Source organism: Natrix helvetica, assembly GCF_964273705.1.
Source record: "Natrix helvetica genome assembly, chromosome: 6".
NCBI classification, from domain to species: Eukaryota; Metazoa; Chordata; class Lepidosauria; order Squamata; family Natricidae; genus Natrix; species Natrix helvetica.
The window spans coordinates 83,844,387-83,868,541 of NC_138553.1; the positions used below are offsets into that span (position 1 = coordinate 83,844,387).

Here is a 24,155-nt window from a genome sequence, read left to right on the forward strand (position 1 = left end):
GCGCCGCCTCTCTCTCCCCGGGACCAGCCGAGCCGGATGGCCGCGATGGCTGCGCGTTGCTTGGCCGGCTGGAGGCCGCTGCTGGCCCGCTGGCCCCGGGGCCGCGCCGGCTACCACAGCGAGCGCGGCGTCTACGGCTACAAGCCCGGCCAAGCAGAACAGGAGCCCCGCGGGGGCGCCGAGCGAGCGGCATCCTGGCGTCCAGCAGGTGGAACGGGGGGGGGGGGATGCCCAGGAGGAGGGGGCTGTGGGGCTTCTCCTGCAGGCACAGCGGAGGGGAGGGAGGAGGGGGCTTGCAGGCGCCCCCACTGTGAGGATCGGGAGGGAGGGAAGGAAGGAAGGAAGGAAATAGGAATGACAGAGAGGAAAGAAGGAAGGAAGGAATGACAGAGAGGAAGGGAGGGAGGAAATAGGAATAAGAGAGGAAGGGAAGAGGGAAGGAAGGAAATAGGAATTATAGAAAGGAAGGAAGGAAATTGGAATGACAGAGAGGAAAGGAGGAAGGAAATAGGAATGACAGAGGAAAGAAGGAAGGAAATAGGAATGACAGAGAGGAAGGAAGGATGGAAGGAAGGAAGGAAAGAAATGGGAATTGCGAAGGAAGGAAGGAAATAGGAATGACAGAGAGGAAGGGAGGAAGGAAATAGGAATGACAAAGAGGAAGTGAGGGAGGGGATGAGTAGAAGGAAGGAAGACCTGAAGAGAAAGGAAAAGAAGGGAGGGGAGGAGTAGAAAGAAGGAAGAGGAGAAAGGGAAGGAAGGAAGGAAGACAGGAGGAGAAAGGGAAGGAAGAAAAGAGATGAAAGAAGGAAGGGGATGCGGAGGGGGGAAGGAAGAGAAAAAGGAAGAGAGGAAGGGAGAGGAGGAGGAGGAGAATGGCTTGAGTTCCTAGTTATCTCTCCAGGCCAGATAGCTTGACATCCTTGTAATACCAGCTGTGCTCTTCCTTCTGCCCCTCCTCCCCTGAAAGCTAGCTTTTGATTATTATTATAATTACCCAGCCTCTATAAAGTTGAACTTCAAAGGAATGCGGATGAAAGTGACTTGATCATCACCATACTGGCAGATCAGGGATCCCCTAGAGTGGGGAACGACTAGCACATATGTGCGAGGGGAACCTTTATCTAAATTATAGTTGTCCAGCAATGATGCTGAGCCTCTAAAAAGTCCAACAATAAGTTGAAACTTTCTTGAAGCTTCAAGACAGGGAAGAATTTTGAACTGAAAAATAAGCTGTGATGTACCTCCTAAAATTAAGCAGCTGCTGGTGATGAGTTATGAATGCTATAAACAAATATTCACATTAAAATAGTAAAGCCATCTCTTTATTAGATACAGTGGGCTCAGTGAAGGGATCTGTGTCGGTAGGCATTCAAACAACCAGCGGGAATCTATATTTTGCTTTTTACATTTTTTTTAGATATCCCAGAATTTTTAATATTTCAGAATTCTGAAGCAATACAGATAAATCTCTCAATTTATGGCCACAATCGAGCCCCAAATTTCTGTTGTTAAGTGAGACAGTTGTTAGGTGAACTTTGCCCCATTTTACGGCACAATCTTTCTTGCCACCGATGCTAAGGGAATCATTACAGTCGTTAGGTTAGTAACACGGTTGTTAAGTGAACCGGGCTTCCCCATTCGCTTTGCTTGTTAGAAGGTTGCAAAAGGGGATCATGTGACCCCGGGACACTGCGACCGTCATAAATACGAGTCGGTTGCCAAGTGTCTGAATTTTGATCATGTGACCACAGGGAGGCAGTAACGGTCGTAAATGTGATAAGCATCATTTTTTGCTAGCGTTTTTGGACAAACACTAAAATTACCCTTCTCTTTAATTTGCAGCCGACCATGGACTGGCTCGTTTAGTGACGGCGTACCATGAACATGGCCACAAAGCTGCCAAAATCAATCCTCTCTTTACTGGCCAGGCTGTGATGGAGGCGGTGCCAGAAATTCAGGTGTTGACGGAAACCTTACAAGGTCCTTTCAATACAGCAGGTAACGTTAAATCATTGTGGTGTGGGCCTTTTTTACAGTTGTATCCCAGTCAGAATAAAGGGACGTGGTGGCTCAGTGGCTTAAACGCTGAGCTTGTCGATCGGAAAGGTCACCAGTTCGGCGGTTCGAATCCCTAGCGCTGCGTAACGGAGTGAGCTCCCATTTGTCCCAGCTTCTGCCAACCTAGCAGTTCGAAAGCATGTAAAAAATGCAAGTAGAAAAACAGGAACCACCTTTGGTGGGAAGGGAACAGCGTTCCATGCGCCTTCCGCGTTGAGTCATGCCGGCCAAATGGCCACAGAGCCGTCTTTGGACAGCGCTGGCTCTTCGGCTTTGAAACGGAGATGAACACCGCCCCCTAGAGTCAGGAACAATTAGCACATATGTGCGAGGGAAACCTTTACCGTACCCAGTCAGAAATGGCTTTGGTGGAAGATCTTAGAATGGAGAAGTTAAGCAGAGTTGACCCTGATTGTACATGGGTGAAATTCACCAGGAAACCCTAAAGCTGGAACCTAGACTGAGAAAATGAAAAATAATAATAATAATTCCAAAACAGAGTAATGGCAAACTATTCCGTATTGTATGTTATTTTATTGATGTATATCCCACCTTTATTATTTTTGTATAAACGACTTAAGGTGGTGAATAAATCCAAAACATCTTCCTCCTGTTTTTCCTGCAAAAACGTCCCTGTGAGGTGGGTTGGGCTAAGAGAGTAGGACTGGCCCAAAGTCACCCAGTTAGCTTTCATGGCTACGGCGGGAGTAGAACTCCCGGTCTCCTGGTGATTGGCCCAAAGTCCCTCTCTATCTCCTAGTTTCTAGGTGTCTTAACCACTGGACTAAATTGGCTCTCTTAGGTTGCCATCAATAGGCCTATAAACTCCACCAGAGTCAAACTCAGCTGAAAGTTTTGCAAGGAGAACATTTGTGTTACTGTTGGAATCTTCGATGGTTGAACACCGGTGAATGGCTTTTCTTTCTTCCTTCCTTCCTTCCTTCCTTCCTTCCTTTCTTTCTTTCTTTCTTTCTTTCTTTCTTTCTTCCGTCCTTCCTTCCTTCTTTACCTTCTTTCTTTCCTTCCTTCCCTTCCTTCCCTCCTTCCTTCCTTCTTTCTTCCTTTCCTTCCTTCCTTCCTTCCCTCTTTCCTCCCTTCTTTCTTTCCTTCCCTCCTTATTTCCTTCCTTCCTTTCCTTTCTTTCCTTCCCTTCCTTCCCTCTTTCCTTCTTTCTTTCCTTCTTTCCTTCCTTCTTTCCATCTTTCTTTTCCTTCCTTCCACTTCAGGGCTTTTGAACATGGGGAAGGACGAAGCCTCGCTCGAAGATGTTTTGTCTTACCTGGAGGACATCTTCTGTGGACATATCTCCATAGAAACCAGCCAGCTGTCCAGCATGCAAGAGAAGGAGTGGATGGCCAAACGGTTTGAGGAACTGAAGCAAGAAGCTTTTACTACCGAAGAGAAAAAGTATTTGTCCAAGATCATGCTAGAATCTCAGGTGCATTGTAGGCATGTGTGCTCATTGAAATAAAGAAAAAATATCCATTATACTAATTGCACAGTTGAGTGTAGAAGTATCTCTTATCTCTGTTCCTGTCCTCTCTCTCTCTCTCTCTCTCTCTCTCTCTCTCTATCTCTATCTCTATCTCTATCTCTATCTATCTATCTATCTATCATCTCTATCTATCTATCATCTCTATCTATCTATCTATCTTTCTATATCTATCATATATCTTTCTATATCTATCATCTATCTTTATCTATCTATCTATCTATCTATCATCTATCTATCTATCTATCTATCTATCTATCTATCTATCTATCTATCTATCTATATCATCTATCTATCTCTTGGGGTTTGTAGAGCAAAGTCAATATAGTCCGTGCTGATCTCAGCCTTATTACAGAAATACAGAAGATAAGCGCCAAAAATTTGTTTGAGGTTCAAATTAGCGCACTGTGTATTTATACTGGCCCAGGGGTGACTGCGTGAACAGTGTACAAAGTCCAATGAATCAACCTCTCCACAACCAGGAGGAACTGAGGACGTTGGTTTGAAAAACACCCGATTTCCAGAGAGCAGGTTAAGGTCGGCTGTCTTATTGATAGACTGAATAACTTTATTGTCACTTTGAATGTGTGCTAATTGGCATACATTAAAATGACATTTCTCTGCATACCGCTCTCAAAGACTCGCCACCTACAGTATATAGTACATAAACATGACAAGAAAACCAATAAGTAAATAAAAAATATGCATATGCATATATATTACATGACACAGAGAAACAGCACAGTCTAGTTCAGAGGTATATATGTACATGGCGAGGAAAACTGAATCATAGGAGTTTACCAGAAAGATGGCCTAGATAACAAATATCATTTCAGGGGTCGACTTGGGTGGACGATGAATGGCCCCTCCCAGAGGAAAGAAAAGAGGAGCGAAGGGGGAGTGGAGTTTGCAGGAGGCAATTAGTTCACTTAATTGGTTTGTGACTCTCTGAGACTCCTTGCCAAGTGCTGCAGATATCGGCCTGGCAGCTCTCCAAGCCAGAGAAGGTCTGTGACTGTAAATCCTCCCTTGAAAGACTTTGCTGGATGTGGATGAGCAGAATTCACAATAAATTAATAAAAGGGGTTTTTCTCGGGACAAGGAGTTTATTTCATGTTCTTGGGAAGCCTCGGTCAGAACACCAGGCTAGTATAAATGTCAAACATCCTGTAAAAATATAGGATTAAATTTAAAGAGGTGGGAAAGAGTCTAAAATTATTTTAGGCTTTCTTCTTTATTCTATATATCCTTTTAAAAATATATATATTATATTCTGATCAAGAGCTGATAGGCTGTACAATTTCATCTTTAGCACTGAGCCCAGTGGGTCCTTGACTTATGACCACAATGGAGCCCCAAAGTGAGAAAGTTGCTAAGTGAATTTTGCCCCATTTTACGACCTTCCTTGCCACGGTTGGTAAGCAAATCACTGCAGTTGTAAAGTTAGTAACACGGTCATTAAATGAATCCGTCATCCCCCATTGGCTTTGTTTGCCAGAAGGTTGCAAAATGGGGTCACATGATCCCGGGACACTGCGACCGTCATAACTATGAGTCATTTGCCAAGCGTCTGAATTTGAATCACGTGATCATGGGGAGATTTCTAAGTTTGAAAAATGGTCGTAACTCACTTTTTCAGTGCCATCGTAACTTTGAACAGTCACTAAGCGAATGGTTGTAAGTCGAGGACTGCCTGTATATTAGAAGCTAGGGTAGCCAATGAAGTGAGTTAAATCCCTAACTCCAAGGTTTTACTTTTCACAGGAGTTTGATCGCTTCCTAGCCACCAAGTTTGCCACAGTGAAGCGCTACGGGGGTGAAGGGGCGGAGAGCATGATGGGCTTCTTCCATGAATTGCTGAAGATGTCCTCGTATAGCGGCGTAACGGACATCGTCCTCGGGATGCCACACCGGGGAAGACTTAATCTCCTCACAGGCCTCCTTCACTTCCCACCCGAGGTGAGGAAAGGGGTGGGTTTTTAAACAGGAATAGAGAATAGAATAGAATGGAATTAGAATAGCATAGAATAGAATAGAATTAGAATAGAATAGGATAGGATAAGATAGGATAGGATAGGATAGAATAGAGAACAGAATAGAGAATAGAATATAGAATATAATAGAAAGAAGAATAGAATAGAAAATGGAATGGAATATGGAATATAGAGGATAGGATAGAATAGATAAGATAGGATAGAATAAGGGAGGGGAAAAAGAAGAGAAGATATGGAATAGAATAGAAGGAAAGAAAGGGAAGGGAAGGGAGAAGAGAAGAGAAGAGAGAATAGGGAATGGAACAAAACAAAACAACAGAACAGAATAATAACTTTATTGTCACTTTCAATGTACACTAATCAGCATACATTAAAATGAAAATTCTCTGCATGCAGCTCTCAAAGGGTCACCACCTCCAATGCACACCACATAATCATGACAAAATGAATAAATAAATACAAAACAATGCATATATTCTATGACAGAGAGAAAGAACACGGTCTAGTCCGGATGCATACATGTAGATGGCGAGAAAAACGAATCTTGCGTGTTTACCAGATGGACGGCCAAGGGAACAAAGCTGTTGCAGAATCTGGTAGTCCTGCAAGAAATTTTTTCATGATTCAGAACCGCGGAGGTGAGTCACCTGCCATTCTCTTCTTGCTTTCCCGCCCAAAGCTGATGTTCCGTAAGATGCAAGGCTTGAGCGAATTCCCGGAGAACTCCGCTGCCATCGGAGACGTCCTCTCCCACCTCACGGCCTCGGTGGAGCTGGACTTTGGCTCTCACCGCCCGATTCACATCATCCTGTTGCCGAACCCTTCCCACCTGGAAGCCATCAACCCCGTGGCGGTCGGCAAAACTCGAGGGAGGCAGCAAACGTTGTCGGATGGGGATTACTCCTTAGCCAGTTCGGCTCGGCCGGGAGATAAAGTCATTTGCCTGCAGGTATTTGGAGAAATTCCCAGCCAAAAAAATAAATAAAATAGGAACAAGAAATGGGAAGAAGGGAGGGACGGATAGATGGGAGAGTTTAAAGTTTCAACCGTGCTCCGAGGGCGTAAGAGACATTGCAAAAACTAGACTCTGCCTGTTCTTGTTTTTTCCCCCAGGTGAGAGACAAAACAAGGGATGCCAGAGGAATTAAACAAATTATGTTGCTTAGCTGATGATTAAAATGATAATGGAGGAGCAATTATTGCTCTGGGCTTCTCCAGGAGTTTTCAATGCTAAGACTACTATATTTTTCAGAGTATAAGACGCTCCGAAGTATAAGACGCACCTAGCTTTTTGGGAAGGAAAACAAGGGGAAAAAATCCGCCTCTGCCTCCCATCAAATTGCCTCCTTGCAACAAACAGCAAACAGTACAGACAATATACACTGTTTGTAGTGTGTTTCTATCCATGTGTGCCTGGCCCACAGAAATAGCAAAGATTTGGAGAAATGTACATTATTGCAGTATATTAATGCCAGAAAGTTTTCTTAAATCTAGTCACACTAGCTCCTCCCAATTATTTAAATAGATCTACAAACATTACTAAGTCAGGGTCTAATTAGACAGCAAGACACTGTTACATTTCAAACTATACTTGTACAGAAGCTGTTAAAATTGATGTGCTTTCTGGAAGTATAGTTATTCTCTGCTATTTAAAAGAAGATACAATAGCACTGGGCCTCTTCAGATCAAGCATTTATTTTTAAAAGCTTCTTTAAAAAATAAGTCTAATCATTTGAACATTCTATCGGCATTTATAGTTATTGACTTACCTCCTTGCAGCAAACAGCCTGATTAGCACAAGAAAAAAAATCTGCCTCCCAGCAATTTGCCTCCTGGAGCAAACAGCAAGTTTCACTTTCAGTTTAAGCGCCTCCCGATCATCAGCTGTTTCAGGCTGCAGGGATTGCCATAGCCTATTGCAGCCTCCGCAAGCCCCATTTTCCCCGTTTGCTGCAAGGAGGCAAATTGCTAGGAGGAGGACCTTCCAACTCTGTTATTTTGTATTCTGAAAGCCATCTTTTGGAAGGAGGCTCAACTGTTAAGGCTTTATCAGTTTTTTGTGATCGACACCATTTTTATCTTTGGGATACAGGTTCACGGAGATGCTTCGTTCTCTGGCCAAGGGATTGTTCCGGAAACATTTACCCTTTCCAACCTACCCCATTTCAGAATCGGGGGAAGCGTTCACCTCATCGTAAATAACCAACTGGGCTACACCACCCCGGCGGAGCGAGGAAGGTCCTCTCTGTATTGTAGCGATATCGGTAGGTCTCGTTGGGCTCCGAAAAGAATTGCTTAAAAATGCAGAAATCTGGAATCGGACTCGGACGCTGAATGTGTGAAATCCCCCATAGCTCAATGCGTGCAGAATCTAAAGAGGACAATTGATCCCTGCGTATTGTGATGGTCAGGTGTGGGTGTGTCAAGTGAGGATCTTGTGGTGGGTGGGCATTTTTAATTTTAATTTTTAACTTTAACTATTATTGGGGTTTTTAATTGTTTTAAATTATTGTAATTTATTTATTTATTGTTCCACCTCCTCCATATTGTATTGTATCGTTGTAACCGCTGCTGGTGTACGTCGCCCCGAGTCCCTTGGGGGAGAGGGGGCGACTAAGAAGTCAAAATAATAAAATAAATAAAATAAAATAAAATAAATGATTAAGGATTTGGGATCCTGGCGTTTTGACGGCCAGAAGGTGTTCGCGGATCCTGGTTTTCAATTGATGTCCATCTAGAATCATGATGGTTACAGATGATTTTGTAGTTTTGTTCCTGAATAGGAAGGAGGAAACTCCTCAAAACTGGAGTTCTACCTGACCAGTCGTTCTCAGAGAATTATGTTTCGTGGAGTCCTCTTTGGTATGTCTTCTTCTTCTTCTTCTTCTCTCTCTCTCTCTCCACCATGTTAGGTAAGATAGTCGGCTGTGCTGTTGTCCACGTGAATGGAGACGACCCAGAAGAGGTTCTCAGAGCTGCCCGACTGGCGGTGGAGTACCAGCGACTCTTCCGGAAGGATGTGATTGTGGACCTCCTCTGCTATCGGCAGTGGGGTCACAATGAACTCGATGAGCCCTCTTTCACCAACCCCACCATGTATAAAATAATCAGGTAACGCTTAATTCCAACCGGAAGAGCTGTTGACCACGGAAGCACCTCATCCTTATCAGTTGACTTTGAGAAGAAGACAGAGGACCATCCGTTGGAGACCCTTGAATTCGAATTGTTTTTCACACTTGCAGGGTTCCGGTGATGACGGGGTCATAAAAAAGGGATTTTTAAAATTGGTTTCTAAGTGTGGACTTCAATTCCCAGAATTCCCCAGCCAGCCTTCCCAGAAATCCACACGTCTTAAAACTGGCTGAGTTTGAGATACGACGGTGGGGAATTCTGGGAATTAAATGCGTACAATTTAGAATAGCTACGATTGAGATACGATGGGAATTCTGGGAATTAAAATACATATAATTTAAAATAGCTACGATTGAGATATGATGGTGGGGGATTCTGGGAATTAAAATGCATATAATTTAAAATAGCTACGATTGAGATACGATGGGAATTCTGAGAATTAAAATACATAATTTAAAATAGCTACGATTGAGATATGATGGTGGGGGATTCTGGGAATTAAATACATATAATTTAAAATAGCTACGATTGAGATACGATGGGAATTGTGGGAATTAAAATACATATAATTTAAAATAGCTACAATTGAGATGGTGGATGATTCTGGGAATTAAATACATATAATTTAAAATAGCTACGATTGAGATACGATGGGAATTGTGGGAATTAAAATACATATAATTTAAAATAGCTACAATTGAGATGGTGGATGATTCTGGGAATTAAAATACATAATTTAAAATAGCTACGATTCAGATATGATGGTGGGGGATTCTGGGAATTAAAATACATATAATTTAAAATGGCTAAGATTGGGAAACGATGAGTGGGGGATTCTGGGAACTGAGATCCATATATCTTGAGATTGAGATACGATGGGGTATTTTGGGAATTGAAATCCATATATCTTAAAACAGCTAAGATTGAGAAATGATGGTGGGAGATTCTGGGAATTAAAATACATATAATTTAAAATGGCTAAGATTGAGATACGACGGTGGGGGATTCTGGGAATTGAAATCCATACATCTTAAAATAGGTAAGATAGAGAAATGATGGTTGGGAATTGAAATCCATGCATCTTAAAATGGCTGAGAAATGGTTTGGGAAATAAAACCTCATGTTGTGCGTTTTTGTGTCTCGTTTTGCTGGATAGATCCCGGAAAAGCATCCCGGATACTTACGCAGAGGGCCTGGTGGCCAAGGGACTTACAACCGAGCAGGAAATAGCGGAGATAAAAACTTCCTATTACTCCAAGCTCAACGAGCATCTCTCCACCATGGCGATGTATGCTCCTCCCTGCCCCAACCTCCAGGCCCACTGGAGCGGCCTGGTGGACCCCACACCGAGGGTCACAACGTGGGACACAGGCGTTCCTCTGCCACTCCTCCAGTATGTCGGGGTCAAGTCGGTGGAAGTGCCTGAAGAATTACAACTGCACAACCACATCCTGAAGACACATGCTCAGGTTCGACATCCTCAAATACAACTCTAGGCCCCCAGAAGATTGTGACAGGCAGTCCTTATGGCCACAATGGCGCCCAAAGGCTCTGTGGCTAAGCGAGACATTGGTTAAGAGAGGGATTGCCTCATTTTACAACCTTTCTCACCACGGTTGTTAAGCGAATCGCCCTAGTCGTTAAGTTAGTAACCCGGTTGTTAAATGAATTGGCCTTCCCTCATTGACTTTGCAGGTCAGAAGGTCATAAAAGGGGATGGTGTGAGCGCAGGACATTGCGACCGTCATAAATATGAGTCAGTTGCCTACTTGTTGTAATTCATTTATTTCAAGTATTGGATTGTGAGGCAAAAATGTGTTTTGTAAAACTCGCGATTGTTATTCCATATCTGAGGAGATTCTCCGTCAGCCCAGGTTGTCCTAAAAGTGCTTCCTCAAAAGGCAACGGGACTTTCTGGCTTTTCTTTTTCTTTAGAAAACGTTTCGCTTCTCCTCCAAGAAGCTTCTCCAGTTCTTCAGCTGACTTTCAAGGCAACTGGACTTTCTGGGTTTTTTCCTTGAAGAGGTTTCGCTTCTCATCCGCAGGAGGCTTCTTCAGTTCTGAAGGAAGGTTTTCAAGGAAAAACAAAGTCCAGTTATTGGCCTTTTGGAAAAGCACTTTTGGGATTGCTGTTCCATGATATTTGAAATAAAAAAAATGCTTTATGGCTTTTAAGACAGTACGTGAGGCATTGTGTTTCGGATAAAAATATCGTTAAATAATGTTAGTTTTTTAAACTAACAGCAGGAATGGGAGGAACAAACCATCCCCTTGAATGCTTCCTATTTCATCTGTCCTTATCTTAAAAAGGAAACTAAGCTTAAAAACAGGCAGGATTTTAGGACCGCATTCGAACCAGAAAGTCCCATTCAAGTGGTTGAGCCTTACTCCATTGTGCAACTGGCAGAGATTATGTACAGGTTACGGTGTGCATGTAATACACAATGAAGTTATGGAGTGTGTGCGGGCGCCTGTTTCCCCACCATATGCAGCCATAGGCAGATTGCTTAGTTTTTCTGCAAACATTAAGCACGAAATCCTTGGACCTTTCGGAAGTTGACGTAACAAAATAATGATTTGCGTTTATCTCTGGTCTGTTCCCGTTCTGGTCTGTTCCCGTTCCTGTTCCATCCTGCTGCTCCTGCTTTGTTCCTGTTCTGTTCCCGTTCCCGTTCTGTCCTGCTCCTCCTGTTTTGTTCTGTTCTGTTCCTGTTCTGTTCCTGTTTTGGTCTGTCCCCGTTCCTGTTCCGTCCTGCTGCTCCTGCTTTATTCCTGTTCTGTTCCTGTTCTGTTCCGGTTCCCGTTCTGTCCTGCTCCTCCTGTTCCTCTTTTATTCTGTTCTGCTCCTGCTCCTGTTCCATTCTATTCTGTTCCTGTTCTGTCCTGCTCCTCTGTTCCTGTTTTGTTCCATTCTGTTCCTGGTCTGTTCCTATTCTGGTCTGTTCCCTTTCCCGTTCTTGTTCCGTCCTGCTCCTCTTGTTCCTGTTTTGTTCTGTTCTGTTCCTGTCCCGTTCCTGTTCTGTTCCCGTTCCTGTTCTGTCCTGCTCCTCCTGTTCCTGCTTTGTTCTGTTCCTGCTCTGTTCTGTGTTGGGCATGCAGTCACGAGTGCTGAAGATGGAGGAAGGTGTGAAGTTAGACTGGGCCACTGCTGAAGCATTAGCGTTTGGTTCCCTTCTGTGTCAAGGTAGGTCTTTAAAACATCAAAGTTGCGTCTGCTTTGAAGCCAGGAAAGTAAACATAAATGGGAAAATGTATACGTCCACTTGGCAAAGTCCTTGGCAGGAAGTCCAGTTTCCTCCTGAAAAAGCACCTCTGCTGGGGAGGTCTCCTCATTTCTCAGGCTGTAAAAGAGACGGTGGGATGTTTGTACACTTGCAAGATTCTGCTAATGTTCCTTTAAAGGGACGCAGTGGCTCAGGGGCTAAGACGCTGAGCTTGTCGATCAGAAAGGCTGGCAGTTCAAATCCCTAGCACTGCGTAACGGAGTGAGCTCCAGTGACCTGTCCCAGCTTCTGCCAACCTAGCAATTCGAAAGCAAAAAGGCAAATAGAAAAATAGGAACCACCTTTGGTGGGAAGGGAACAGCGTTCCATGCGCCTTCAGTGTTGAGTCATGCCGGCCACATGACCACGGAGACGTCTTCGGACAGCGCTGGCTCTTTGGCTTTGAAACGGAGATCAGCACCCCCCCCCCTAGAATCAAGAACAATTAGCACACATGTGCGAGGTGAACCTTTACCTTTACAATAAAGTAGAATTAGCTCATCTGGATATATTTCCTGTCTGATCCGCCTGAGAAGGTTGACCACGAGTGGTCATTAAACAAGGATCCCTCAGTGTTGACTTGGCATTAAACCAACACCACCACCCCCTTATAAATAGGCCAAGAGAGATATTTAGATCTACCCAGTGTTAGGAGAACTAGACAATCTCTTGTTTTAGCCAGAAGGAGAAGACAAAACAGACCTGGAGATAGGTATAGAAGTCCTTAGGAAGAAGCGAGGTCTTCCCCCTTCTGAATCTTTCACATGGTTATCAATTCTCACCATAGATTTGCTTTCCACCAAGGTTTTAACCTTCGTCTGAGCGGGCAAGACGTCGGTCGGGGAACCTTCAGCCAGAGACATGCCATGCTGGTTTGTCAAGAGACGGGGGACACCCACATCCCTTTGAACCATATGTCTGCAGATCAGAAGGGCTTCCTTGAGGTGAGGAAGGGAGCTTGGACTTCACCGCCTACACTGCCTCGCGTGGACTTCACACTGGGACATTCTGGGGAGCAAAACCCCCTGGCTCAAATGAGGCTTATTCCCAGGTCATCGCACGTTAGCTTGCTCTCTGGGAGCACGTGGGAATATTGTGTTGTAATTTGCTTTCCACGCTGCTCATCAAACTTGCAGTACACAAAGTTTCAGATAATACACAGAAAGAGAGAGAGAGAGAGAGAGAGAGAGAGAGAAAGAGAGAGAAAAGAGAAAGAGATAAAGAAAAAAAGGGAGACAGAATATAAAAAGAGAAAGAGAAATGAAGAGAGAAGAGAAAGGGAAAGACAGAGAGAGAAAGAAAGAGAAAGAAAGGGAAAGAGAAAAAAGAAAGAGAGAGAGAGAAGAAAGAAAGGGAGAGAGAGAACAGAGAGAAAGAAAGAAAGAGGGAGAAAGAGAGGGAAAGGGAGAGAGAGAAGAAGACCATCCATCCATCAATCCATCCATCCATATCCTTTCTTTCCTTCCTTTTCTCCTTCCTTCCTTCTCTCTTCCTCTTCACTTCTTCTTTCCTTCCATCCATCCGTATCATCCGGTCCATCCCTCCATCCCTCCATCAGTGTCATCCCTCCGTGTCCTTCCATCTATCCATCCATCCATCCATCCATCCATAACCTCCTTTCTTTCCTTCCTTTTCTCCTTCCTCCTTTCTCTCTTCCTCTTCACTTCCTTCCACCCATCCATCCATAAGCTCCAATATTTCGCTTTGTGTGTGTGTGTTCGGAGGGGCCTGTTTCCTGCAAATCCTCCGTTTCCCCATCTCTCCCGTTCTCCCTTAGGTGAGCAACAGCCCCCTGTCGGAAGAAGCGGTGCTGGGCTTTGAGTACGGGATGAGCATCGACAGCCCCAACCTCTTGCCCATTTGGGAGGCTCAGTTTGGGGATTTCTTCAACGGGGCTCAGATCATCTTTGATACCTTTATCTCTGGAGGTGAGACTCGGAGGACTCTTGGGACAGAAAACATACAGCGTAGAAGAGAATATTTGGAGCTCAGGGTTGAAACGAAGGCCCTTGGTGCTCTCTGAGCTTGGTTGCTTCCTTGCAGATGTTTCATGACCCCACTAGGGAATAGCATCAGTGCTAGAATGGAGGAGGAGGAGGAGGAGGAGGAGAATGGCTGTGAGGGTCCTTGGTGCTCTCTCAGCTTGGTTGTTTTCTTGGAGACGTTTCATGACCCAACTAGGGAACAGCATCAATGCTACAAGGGAAGGAGGGGTTGTGGAGGAGGAGGGTGACGATGACTGTGGGGTCCCTGGTGCTCTCTGAGTTTGGTGGTTTACTTGCAGACATCTCATGACCCAACTAGGGAACAACATCAATGCTAGAAGGGAGTGTGGGGTTTGGGAGGGGGAGGGGGAAGAAGAGGAGGAAGAAAGACAATTGTAGGGTCCTTGGTGCTCTCTGAGTTTGATGGTTTACTTGCAGACGTTTCATGACCCAACTAGGTAACATCATCAGTGCTAGATGGTGGAGGGATTTGCAGAGGAGGGGGAGGGCTCTTGATAGAAGATAATGTTTATAGTTCAGGGTTGAAATGTGGGGTCCTTGGTGGTCTCTGAGCTTGGTTATTTCTTGGACATCATTTCATGACCCAACTAGGTAACATCATCAGTGCCAGGAGTGGGGTTTGCAGGGAGGAGGAGGGAGGAGGAAAAGGACTGTGGGGTCCTTGGTGCTCTCTGAGCTTGGTTGCTTTCTGGGAGACATTTCACGACCCAACTAGGTAACGTCATCAGTGCCAGAAGGGCATGGGATTTAATTCAATGTGTGAAATGGCAGCTAAGCCGATAGTTGTCCGTCAAGGGAGGCTCCCTGCAGGCTATCTGGCAGAGCTAAAAGAGGGGTGTCATTTATTGACATGGGATAACTTCTCGTCTACAGGAGAAGCCAAGTGGCTCCTGCAGAGCGGACTCGTGGTCCTCCTCCCACACGGCTACGATGGAGCTGGACCGGAACATTCTTCTTGCCGGATCGAACGGTTCTTGCAGGTAGCCAGAGGCGACATCTGCCATCCAGATGTCTTCCGTTTCGTGTCTCTGCAACCCCCCCCCAAAAAAACCCCTCCTTAAATATCTCCCGTCCCTGTGTTTATTCATGGTACAGTAGTCCTCAACTTACGACCACGATTGACTTTGAGTTGCTAAGTGAAAATCTGTTGTGTGTTTTGCCCTGTTTAACGACTTTTCTCGCCGCAGTCGTTAAGTGAATCTGGTTTTCCCCATTTCTGACTCCGCTCGTCCGAAAGTCGCCGAAAGGGACTCACGTGAACCTTGGACACTGCAATGGTCATAACTGTTTAAAAAACCGGTCCTGAGTCACTTTTTTCAGCGCCGTTGTCACTCCGAACGGTTACTAAACGAATTGCTGTAAATCGAGGACTTCCTGTATTCTGAATCCCATTGTTCTGACCTAGGCTCCCCCCAAAAGCACGAAGCAGACTCCTTGTCCCGAGAAAACCCCCTTTTTATTAAGCTCGTGTGAATTCCTCTCATTCACATCCAGCAAAGTCCCGGCCAACAGTCTTTCAAGGGTGAATTAACAAGCACAGACCTTATCAGGCTTGGAGAGCTGCCAGGCCGATATCTTCCAAATGCCAAGCTGTAGCAGCAATTCCTTGGCAAGAAGTCAGGAACAGAACTTCCCCCTAATATGAATTGAACTCATTGTCTCCTGCAAACTCCACTCCCCTTTTGCTCCTCTTTATTCCCTGTATGAGGGGACATTCACCATCTACCTTTACTCCCAAGTCGACCCTTGTTCTTTAGCTCTTCCCTTCGTCTGGCAGCTCTGCGCATGCGCACACTGGGAACAGGCTCCAGCTGTTCTTCTGCCCCACTGATGTCTGACTGTGAAGGCAGCTGATAACAGGCATACGGCCCTGGCCCCCTCTCTGCCTCCGACACAGAGCCCTCGTCCGAGACTTCTCCAGACTCCAGGACTGGCCCAGGTTCCTCCCCAACCTCCTCACTGTCCGAATCTGCCCCCAGCTCCACTGGTGGACCACAACACCCACGAAGGACATGTTTTAAAGCAAGGATCTCCAACCTGGGCCCCTTGAAGACTTGCGGACTTCGATTCCCAGAATTCCTCAGCCGTCGTGGGAGGAGCCGGAATTCTGGGGAAAATCCAGAGAGGATTCTGGGAGTCGAAGTCCACAAGTCTTAAAGGGGCCAAGGCTGCAGGCCCCTGGTCAAATGTGGTGGTTTTCTATTTCCCCACAGATGTGCGATAGCTCGGAGGAAGGGATCGATGGCGACCACGTGAATATGTCCGTGGTCCACCCAACCACCCCGGCGCAGTATTTCCACTTACTTCGGAGGCAGATGGTTCGGAATTTCCGGAAACCCCTCATTGTGGTGTCGCCCAAAACTCTCCTTCGCTTACCTGTGCGTAGAAAGGATTCCTGGTGGGGTGACCGCTCCTTCCTCTTTTCATTTCTTTACGACAAGGGGGGGGGGATCTTTTAACAGTTGGGGACTTCAATTCCCAGAATTCACCAGCAGAAGAATTCCGGGAGTTGAAGTCCACCAGTCTTAAAAGTTTCTAAGTTTGGAGACCTCTGCTTGATGGGCAGTCCTTGACTTACGACCAACAGCTCCATCAACCTTTTAAAGTTACAGCAGACTCCCTCAAAAGTAGTGACGACCCAAATTCGAAGTTCTTTTTTTAAAAAAATAAACTTTTTTACTTTTATTCTCTTATATATAGTTACAGGTATACAGTCACATAGTTATTGTTCTTATTTATCTTTATCACTTTTACATATTTGTTTTTTCCATATAAAAGGTTAAAATATACATTCTGAGTTGCTTTGCTTACCATCCCATACTCCCGTTTGGTATTATCACCTCCCTATTTTTTCTTTTCTTTTCTCCCTTCCCTCCCTTCTCTACTTCCTTCCTTCCTCCTCTCCTTTCCCTTTCCTTCTTCCCTTGCCTCTCCCCTACCCTCTCTTCCTTTTCCTTCTCCTACCCTCTCTCTTTCTCTTTCTATCTCTTCTCTCCTTCCTCTCCTTTCCTCTTTCTTCCTTCCCCCCTTTTCCTCTCTCCTCCTCTCCTCTCTCCTTCTCTTTCTCTCCCTTTCCTCTCCTTTCCTCTTTCTTCCTTCTCTCCCCTTTCCTCTCTCCTCCTCCTCTCTTCCTTTCCTTTTCTGTTGCTGTGGTTATCTCTTTTCAACTTTGAACTGGTGTATTTTCGGGATGGTATTTCCGCAAACCCTGTTATACTTTTATGCTTACCAAATTCAAAGTAATGACAGCTGCGATTTTCACATCACTTGGGTGCTTGGCAGCCAAACTGTGTTTGCGGCTGTTTTTATCATCCTGAAGTCACACAACTGCAATTCATAAGGTTTTTTTGTTTTTGCCAGAATTTGGATTTTACGTCCAATTTCAGGCAAGAAAAAAAATACATTGAGGACAATGGGCTCGCTTAAAGATGGTGGTAGCACTCACTTTACGACAGCCGTGGTTGAATTTTCTTTTGAGTTTCATTGCCCGGAGCTCGTGCAGAGAATAAAGAGGATAATAACCTTAACGGAGAGAAAAAGAGGAGATTCTTTACCAAAGAAACAGAGGGGGCTCTTTTGGGACAGGTAGTCCTCGACTTACGACCGCAATAGAGCCCCACATTTTTGTTGTTAAGTGAAACATTCGTTAAGTGAGTTTTGCCCCCTTTTGCTTGCCACGGTTCTTAAGGGAATCAATGCGGCTGTTAAGTGAACCCAGTTCCCTTGTGGATTTTGCTCCTCAGAAGGTCGCAAAAGGGGATCACGTGACCCCAGGACACTGTGACCGTCATAAATACGAATCAGTTGCTAAGCGCCTGAATTTTGATCACGTGACCATGGGGAGGCTGCAACGGTCGTAAGTGTGAAAATCGGTCCTGTCACATTTTCCAGTGCTGTTGTAACTTTGAACGGTCATTAAACAAACTTTTGTAAGCCAACTAAAGTAAATACCTGTCTATAGTATTTATATATTTTCCCGCCTTATTCATTGCCTAGACTGCGGTCTCAAGCTTACTAGAAATGGCCCCCGGAACCACCTTCAGACCTGTCATTGGTGATTCAACAGTGGATCCTAAAAGGTAACTTGATTATTTATGTATTTAGTGTTGTTGGTTGGTTGGATGGTTGATTGGATGGATGGATGGATGGATGGATGGATGGATGGATGGATGGATGGATGGATGGATGGTTAGTTGGTTGGTTGGTTGGATGGATGGATGGATGGATGGATGGATGGTTGGTTGGATGGATGGATGGATGGTTGGATGGATGGATGGATGGATGGATGGATGGATGGATGGATGGATGGATGGATGGATGGATGGATGGATGGATGGATGGATGGATGGATGGTTGGTTGGTTGGATGGATGGTTGGTTGGATGGATGGATGGATGGATGGATGGATGGATGGATGGATGGATGGATGGATGGATGGATGGATGGTTGGATGGATGGATGGATGGATGGATGGATGGATGGATGGATGGTTGGTTGGATGGATGGTTGGATGGATGGATGGATGGTTGGATGGATGGATGGTTGGTTGGTTGGATGGATGGATGGATGGTTGGATGGATGGATGGATGGATGGTTGGTTGGTTGGTTGGTTGGTTGGTTGGTCAATTGATTGATTAGTTGGTTGATTGCTTGCTTGCTTGGTTGATTGATTGGTTGATTGCTTGCTTAGTTGGTTGATTTGAGGGGCTGCCACAAAGAAGAAGGGGGTCAACCTATTCTCCAAAGCAGCCCAGGGCAGGACAAGATAAAATGAATGGAAACTAATCAAGGAGAGAAGCAACCTGGAATTAAGGAGAAACTTCCTAACAGTGAGGACAATTAACCAGTGGAACAGCTCGCCACCAGAAATCGTGCTCCATTCCTGGAGGTTTTTAGGAAGTCTAGAGACTCTAGACAGTCACTTATCTGATATAGAATAGGTTCTCCTGCTTGAGCAGGGGGCTGGACTAGAAGACCTCCAAGGTCCCTTCCAGCTCTATTCTAATTCTATTCTGTTTTATTCTCTATTCTATTCTCTATTTTATTCTCTCTTCTCTTCTCTTCTCTTCTCTTCTCTTCTATTCTATTCTATTCTAACTTATTCTCCAAAGCACCATCAGGCAAGGCAAGAAATAACAGATGGAAACTAATCAAGGCGAGAACCAACCTGGAGCTAAGGAGAAAATTCCTAACAATGAGGGCAATTAACCAGTGGAACAGCTCGCCACCAGAAGTTGTGTGTGCTCCATCACTGGAGCTTTTTAAGAAGAGACTAGACAGCCACTTATCTCAAATTATTTAGAATCTCCTGCTTGAGGAGGGGGTTGGACTAGAAGACCTCCAAGGTCCCTTCCAGTTCTAGTCTGGTTGATTGATTGCTTTCCTTGGCTCTCTGTATTTGAAATTATCTTGTTCTTCCTTCTCTTTAGCGTCAGCAAGGTGATTCTCTGTTCTGGCAAGCATTATTACACTTTGGCCAAACACCGAGAGCTTCTAGAAGAGAAGAAGCACAACACTGCCATTGTGAGGTTAGAAGAATTGTGTCCTTTCCCTCTCGAACCTCTGCGAGAAGAGATGAACAAGTTCACTAACGCCAAAGGTTAGTAGATTCCATGTCAGTTACAATGGCACTGAAACAAATTGACTTGTGAGTTATGACCGTTGCAACATCCCTGTGGTGACGTGATTGTTCTGGCCTAGGCTTCCTGAGACAGTAAAAAGCACACGTTTAGTCCCAAAAACCATCTTTATATTTCAAAGGCTGTGAATTATGTTCATTCACAGCCCGTAATGAGTCACCAACAGTTTGTGAAGAGTCCGACAGTAGTCTGCCAAAGTCTTTCGGGATAAGGCTGATAAGCACCCACCTTTATCTCCCATGAAACGCTGCCAGAGACCTAATTGACAATTAGCTTGGCAAGGCCACCCAGAGCACAGAGTCAAAACGGAGCTTCAGACTTTAAACCAACCAAAAGAATCAAAGTTGCTTCCTTTTGGGCTAAGCGAACTTTCAAATGTGTCCCTTGTTCCGCAGCTTTCGTCTGGAGTCAGGAAGAACCTCAGAATATGGGGCCCTGGACATTTGTGGCCCCAAGGTTTGAAAAGCAACTGGCTTGTAAGGTAAACATTTCAGGATTTCTTTCTTTTTTTAATATATATTTTTATTTTGTTCAAGACAAAGTTAAAATACAAAGGACAAAACTTAAAAGAAAAATCCACCCTCCTCGCAAAAGACAAAGCTATCAAAACATCACAATAGAAATTATTAATAGAGAAGAACAGAACACAACAGAATGTAGAAACAGAATAGAAAAACAGAATAGAGTAGGGTAGAATAGAGAAGAGTAGAGAAATATGGAATGGAATGGAATAGAGAATAGAATAGAATAGAATAGAATAGAAATATGGAATGAATGGAATAGAGTAGAGTGGAATAGAATAGAATAGGGAATGGAATGGAATAGAATAGAATAGGAGATTGAATCGAATAAAATAGAAATATGGAATAGAATAGAGAATAGAATAGAATAATAGAAATATGAAATGGAATGGAATGGAATAGAGAATGGAATGGAATGGAATAGAGAATAGAATGGAATGGAATGGAATAGAATAGAATAGAAATATGGAATGGAATAGAGAATAGAATAGAATGGAATTGAATAGAATAGAAAAGAAATAAGGAATGGAATGGAAGAGAAGAGAAAAGAAATATGGAATGGAATGGAATGGAATAGAGAATAGAACAGAATGGAATTCTTTATTGGCCAAGTGTGATTGGACACACAAGGAATTTGTCTCCAGTGCAGAAGCTCTCAGTGTACGTACAAGCAACCAAGTAATAAATCATGATCACAATCCTCATAAAATACATTCATCCTACATCCTAAGAGACAACCTTTAGTGACAGTCACAGGAATGCTAAACAAGCAATCAACATAAAATATTGACCCTTTGGGCCCCATTTGGACATTATCACTTAGAGGTGTACTCACTTTTGTTGCCCGCAGTTTAGACATTCATGGCTCTGGGTTGCGTTATTTTGAGGGGACAGCACACTTACTGTACACCGTTATACAACTTGTATACTCACTACTTTGCATTGTAGCCGAGTGTCATTTCTTCAGTGTTGTCACATGAAAAGATAAGACTTAAATGTTTACAAAATGTGAGGGGGGGGGGTTACTCCAGGAGTGGGTTCCTTCCGACCTTACTGCCGGTTTGTAGTGCAAAAACTTTTGCTCGCCGTGCGTGCACATTTGCACCTCAAAAGGTCTGTGCATGCACACATTAGAAAAGAAAAAGAAATACATTTTTCAATGAAGGTTGTTCAGCGCATACACAGAACTGAAAATCAAGATGGCGGCACTGCCGATAGAACCGGTTTGGGGGCGTGGAAGGCCAAGTTACTACCTACTCGTCTGAACCGGTCCAAAACGGTAGGAACCCACCTCTGGTGTACTCAGAGTGACATACCTGCCTGCAGAATTGCAACCCGAATCTCCACCATCTCTCTAACCCCAGTTGAAAAGAAGGGATCAGGGTTTGACGTTGCCTCTTTTGGACTTCCTCCCAGCTCTCTCTTGTCAGCCGACCCGCCTTACCAGCTCCCGCCGTGGGCATCGGAGTCCTGCACCAGAAGCAGCAGCAAAAACTCCTCGCCGAAACGTTTGCTTGAAGACGTAACCCATTGTGGGGATTTTTGCTGTTAACCACGAGGTCTGGAAAGCAAAATAATAATAATAACAATAATCAGAAACTCAAAGACTCTTTTACTCTCGAGGTATAATTTGCTGCCAAAGTGAATTTGGCTGAAGCGGAGTTAGAAAACGGAGTTTTCCTCTCCCTTTTCCTGCAGATATCAAATTTTGCCAACTTGCAAATTCCTGGGATTTGAACCGGTTTCCATTTCTCCTTCGCACCGATGGGTGAGCGTGGGGAAGAGACCATTCGTACGATGATTGTTATAGAAGTTCTTAAATCGTATTACAAAGCAGCGTTAAAAACCAAACTGCAGGATTTAGTATTTTCCATTTTTTAAAAAAAAAATCCCAGGATGAATTTCTCAAAGAATTTCTTAAAAGTAGCTTTTCCGAGACTACAGAATTCAATATTCACTTGATCTGCTTTTCACAACAAGGCTAGGTGTTTGTAAACAGCAGTAAATCAGGGAATTTTTTAAATACAGGGATTATTGTACATAGAGCTGTGATATGTGTGCACTTTAACCATCTTCTAAAAGCTCCATCAGTAAATAAAAAAATTAAATCTGGGCTACGTCATTTTGGATTCCAGACAGTGGAATAATATCGCTGAACAATTCTTTTCAGAAAAAAAAATTGTGTGTGTATAAATTAATGTCTTCTATATATTTGGGTGCTGTGTGCCAGCCTTAAATTTATTGTATGATGTACTTAAATATGAAGCCATACATTTTACAGCCATGGTCCAAAGTAGAAATATTTTCAGCGTCATCTTCACTGGTTCCTTAAATTTGAAATTTATTATGAATTTTATTTTATTTTTTGGCATCTAGTCAATGTTGAGTCTTATCAACCACATAGACAGATTTTTTTTTGTGAGGAGAATTGAAGTAGTGAAAAAATAAAGGGAAACTGCCATTGTTTGATGAATTATAAGTAGGTTCTGTTCTCACATCTATAAAACGGGATTAAATTGATGTTCTTTATTATGAAATTATGTAAAATACAATTTTTCCTCTTTTATTTGTTTTGCTGTGACTGCCTTAATTGCATTTTCTGTACCTGCAACCAAACTGTTTTAGGAACTGTGACAATTGATTTCTTTTCAAATCTTTTTGCGTTTCCAAAGCGCAATAAAGTGCAATAAATGTTTATTGCACTCCCCAAACACATTTTCTGTTTCTTTATTGCCTGGAATCTTTCTGATCCCAGAAATCGTTGTATCTTTACTGATTTGGGGCTGAAAGGGATTTCTCAAGGATGATTTTAAGTTTGGAGAAGAGGGAAGGGCCACCAGGGCAAAGAAAATTCTCTTTGGACCAAGTTCTTGAATTGAAAATTGCCACTAAATCCAACTCCTGTTTAACAAAAAATATTCCAAATTAAAGCATCCTTGACAGATGGCTCCCTTGTTTTTTGCTTGAAGAAAAACTGGTTTTTACTGCTGTTGCTATAACTCTTTTTCAGAGAGAAGCAAAGACATGGCCTTGAATATCAAGGCAAGGCACTGTAATAAAACTGGAACATCAAAGTTACGTGGAGTCTTGAATCTTTCTCTTATTTTAATAATGAAAAGCTGAGGTTTTTTTATGTCTAACTGATAAGCAGAAAACTTGTCCTATTGTTTCTCATTTTTTGTCCCTTGAGCATAAAACTACAGCTATTATGACCTGTATTTTATTTACGACCACAATTGAGCCAAAAACTTCCGTTCTTAAGTGAGACATCCGTTATCTGAGTTTGGCCCCGTTTTACGACCTTTCTTGCCACAGTTGTTAAGTGAATCACTGTAGTTGCTAAGTGAGTAACCTGGCTGTTAAGCGAATCGGTCTTCCCCATTGCTCGTCAAGAGGACATTGCGACCATCATAAATGTGAGTCAGGAGCCAAGCATCTGCATTTTGATCACGTGACGGATATTGCAACAGTCATAAGTGTGGGAAATGGTCATATATGTCACTTTTTTCTAGTTCCTGAACAGTCACTAAATGAACTGTTGTAAGTCAAGGACTACCTGTATATGAGGTGGTTGTAAGTCGAGAATTACCTGTAGTCTAAACACAACTTACTTTCTTTTAAGGACCCCATAATCCCTTGCCGGGTGGAGTCTGAGCAACTGAATGGAGCTAGCAGAGTATTTTACTGGCCGGATGCCCTTCCCTGTCGCCAATGCTGAGTTATATTCAGCAGATATAATCTCATTGTGCCCAGAGAGAGAAATATCTGCCTCTACTTAGGATCAAACTCACAGCCTCCTGATTGTGAGGCGAGAGCGCCACCTCTAGGCCACCGCACCAGTCCTTGTAGTCTTCGCACATACTGGAAAAAAAAACAAGAATATTTGCAGTGCTGGCATTATAAGTTTGTTTCCAAAGTAGAGTCACTTTGATGGTCCCCTTCCTGAATCTATTTATTTTACGGCCTTCCCACCCTGCCAAAAAGCACAAAACAACCAGGAATCCGTCTGCCTTCCCAGATTTGCTGCTTTAGATTTAAAACTCAGCCT

At 43.8% G+C, this 24,155-nt stretch overlaps 1 protein-coding gene across 2 annotated transcripts; it reads left to right on the forward strand.

The window, feature by feature from the left end:
• Positions 1-23,185, forward strand: DHTKD1 (dehydrogenase E1 and transketolase domain containing 1). Of its 2 annotated transcripts, XM_081957536.1 has the most exons (18): positions 1-208; positions 1,846-2,001; positions 3,288-3,499; positions 5,318-5,512; positions 6,227-6,496; positions 7,640-7,811; positions 8,460-8,658; positions 9,836-10,148; positions 11,779-11,863; positions 12,747-12,886; positions 13,720-13,870; positions 14,822-14,928; positions 16,162-16,326; positions 17,945-18,027; positions 19,377-19,546; positions 19,982-20,067; positions 21,524-21,666; positions 21,806-23,185. In XM_081957536.1, the coding sequence occupies exons 1-17, from the start codon at positions 37-39 to the stop codon at positions 21,623-21,625; spliced, it is 2,778 nt and encodes a 925-aa protein (XP_081813662.1). In that variant the 5' UTR covers positions 1-36; the 3' UTR covers positions 21,626-21,666; positions 21,806-23,185. The 2 variants fall into 2 exon arrangements, with proteins under 2 accessions (XP_081813662.1, XP_081813661.1); XM_081957535.1 differs by having other exon boundaries at positions 21,524-23,185.
• The last annotated feature ends 970 nt before the right edge of the window (positions 23,186-24,155 follow it).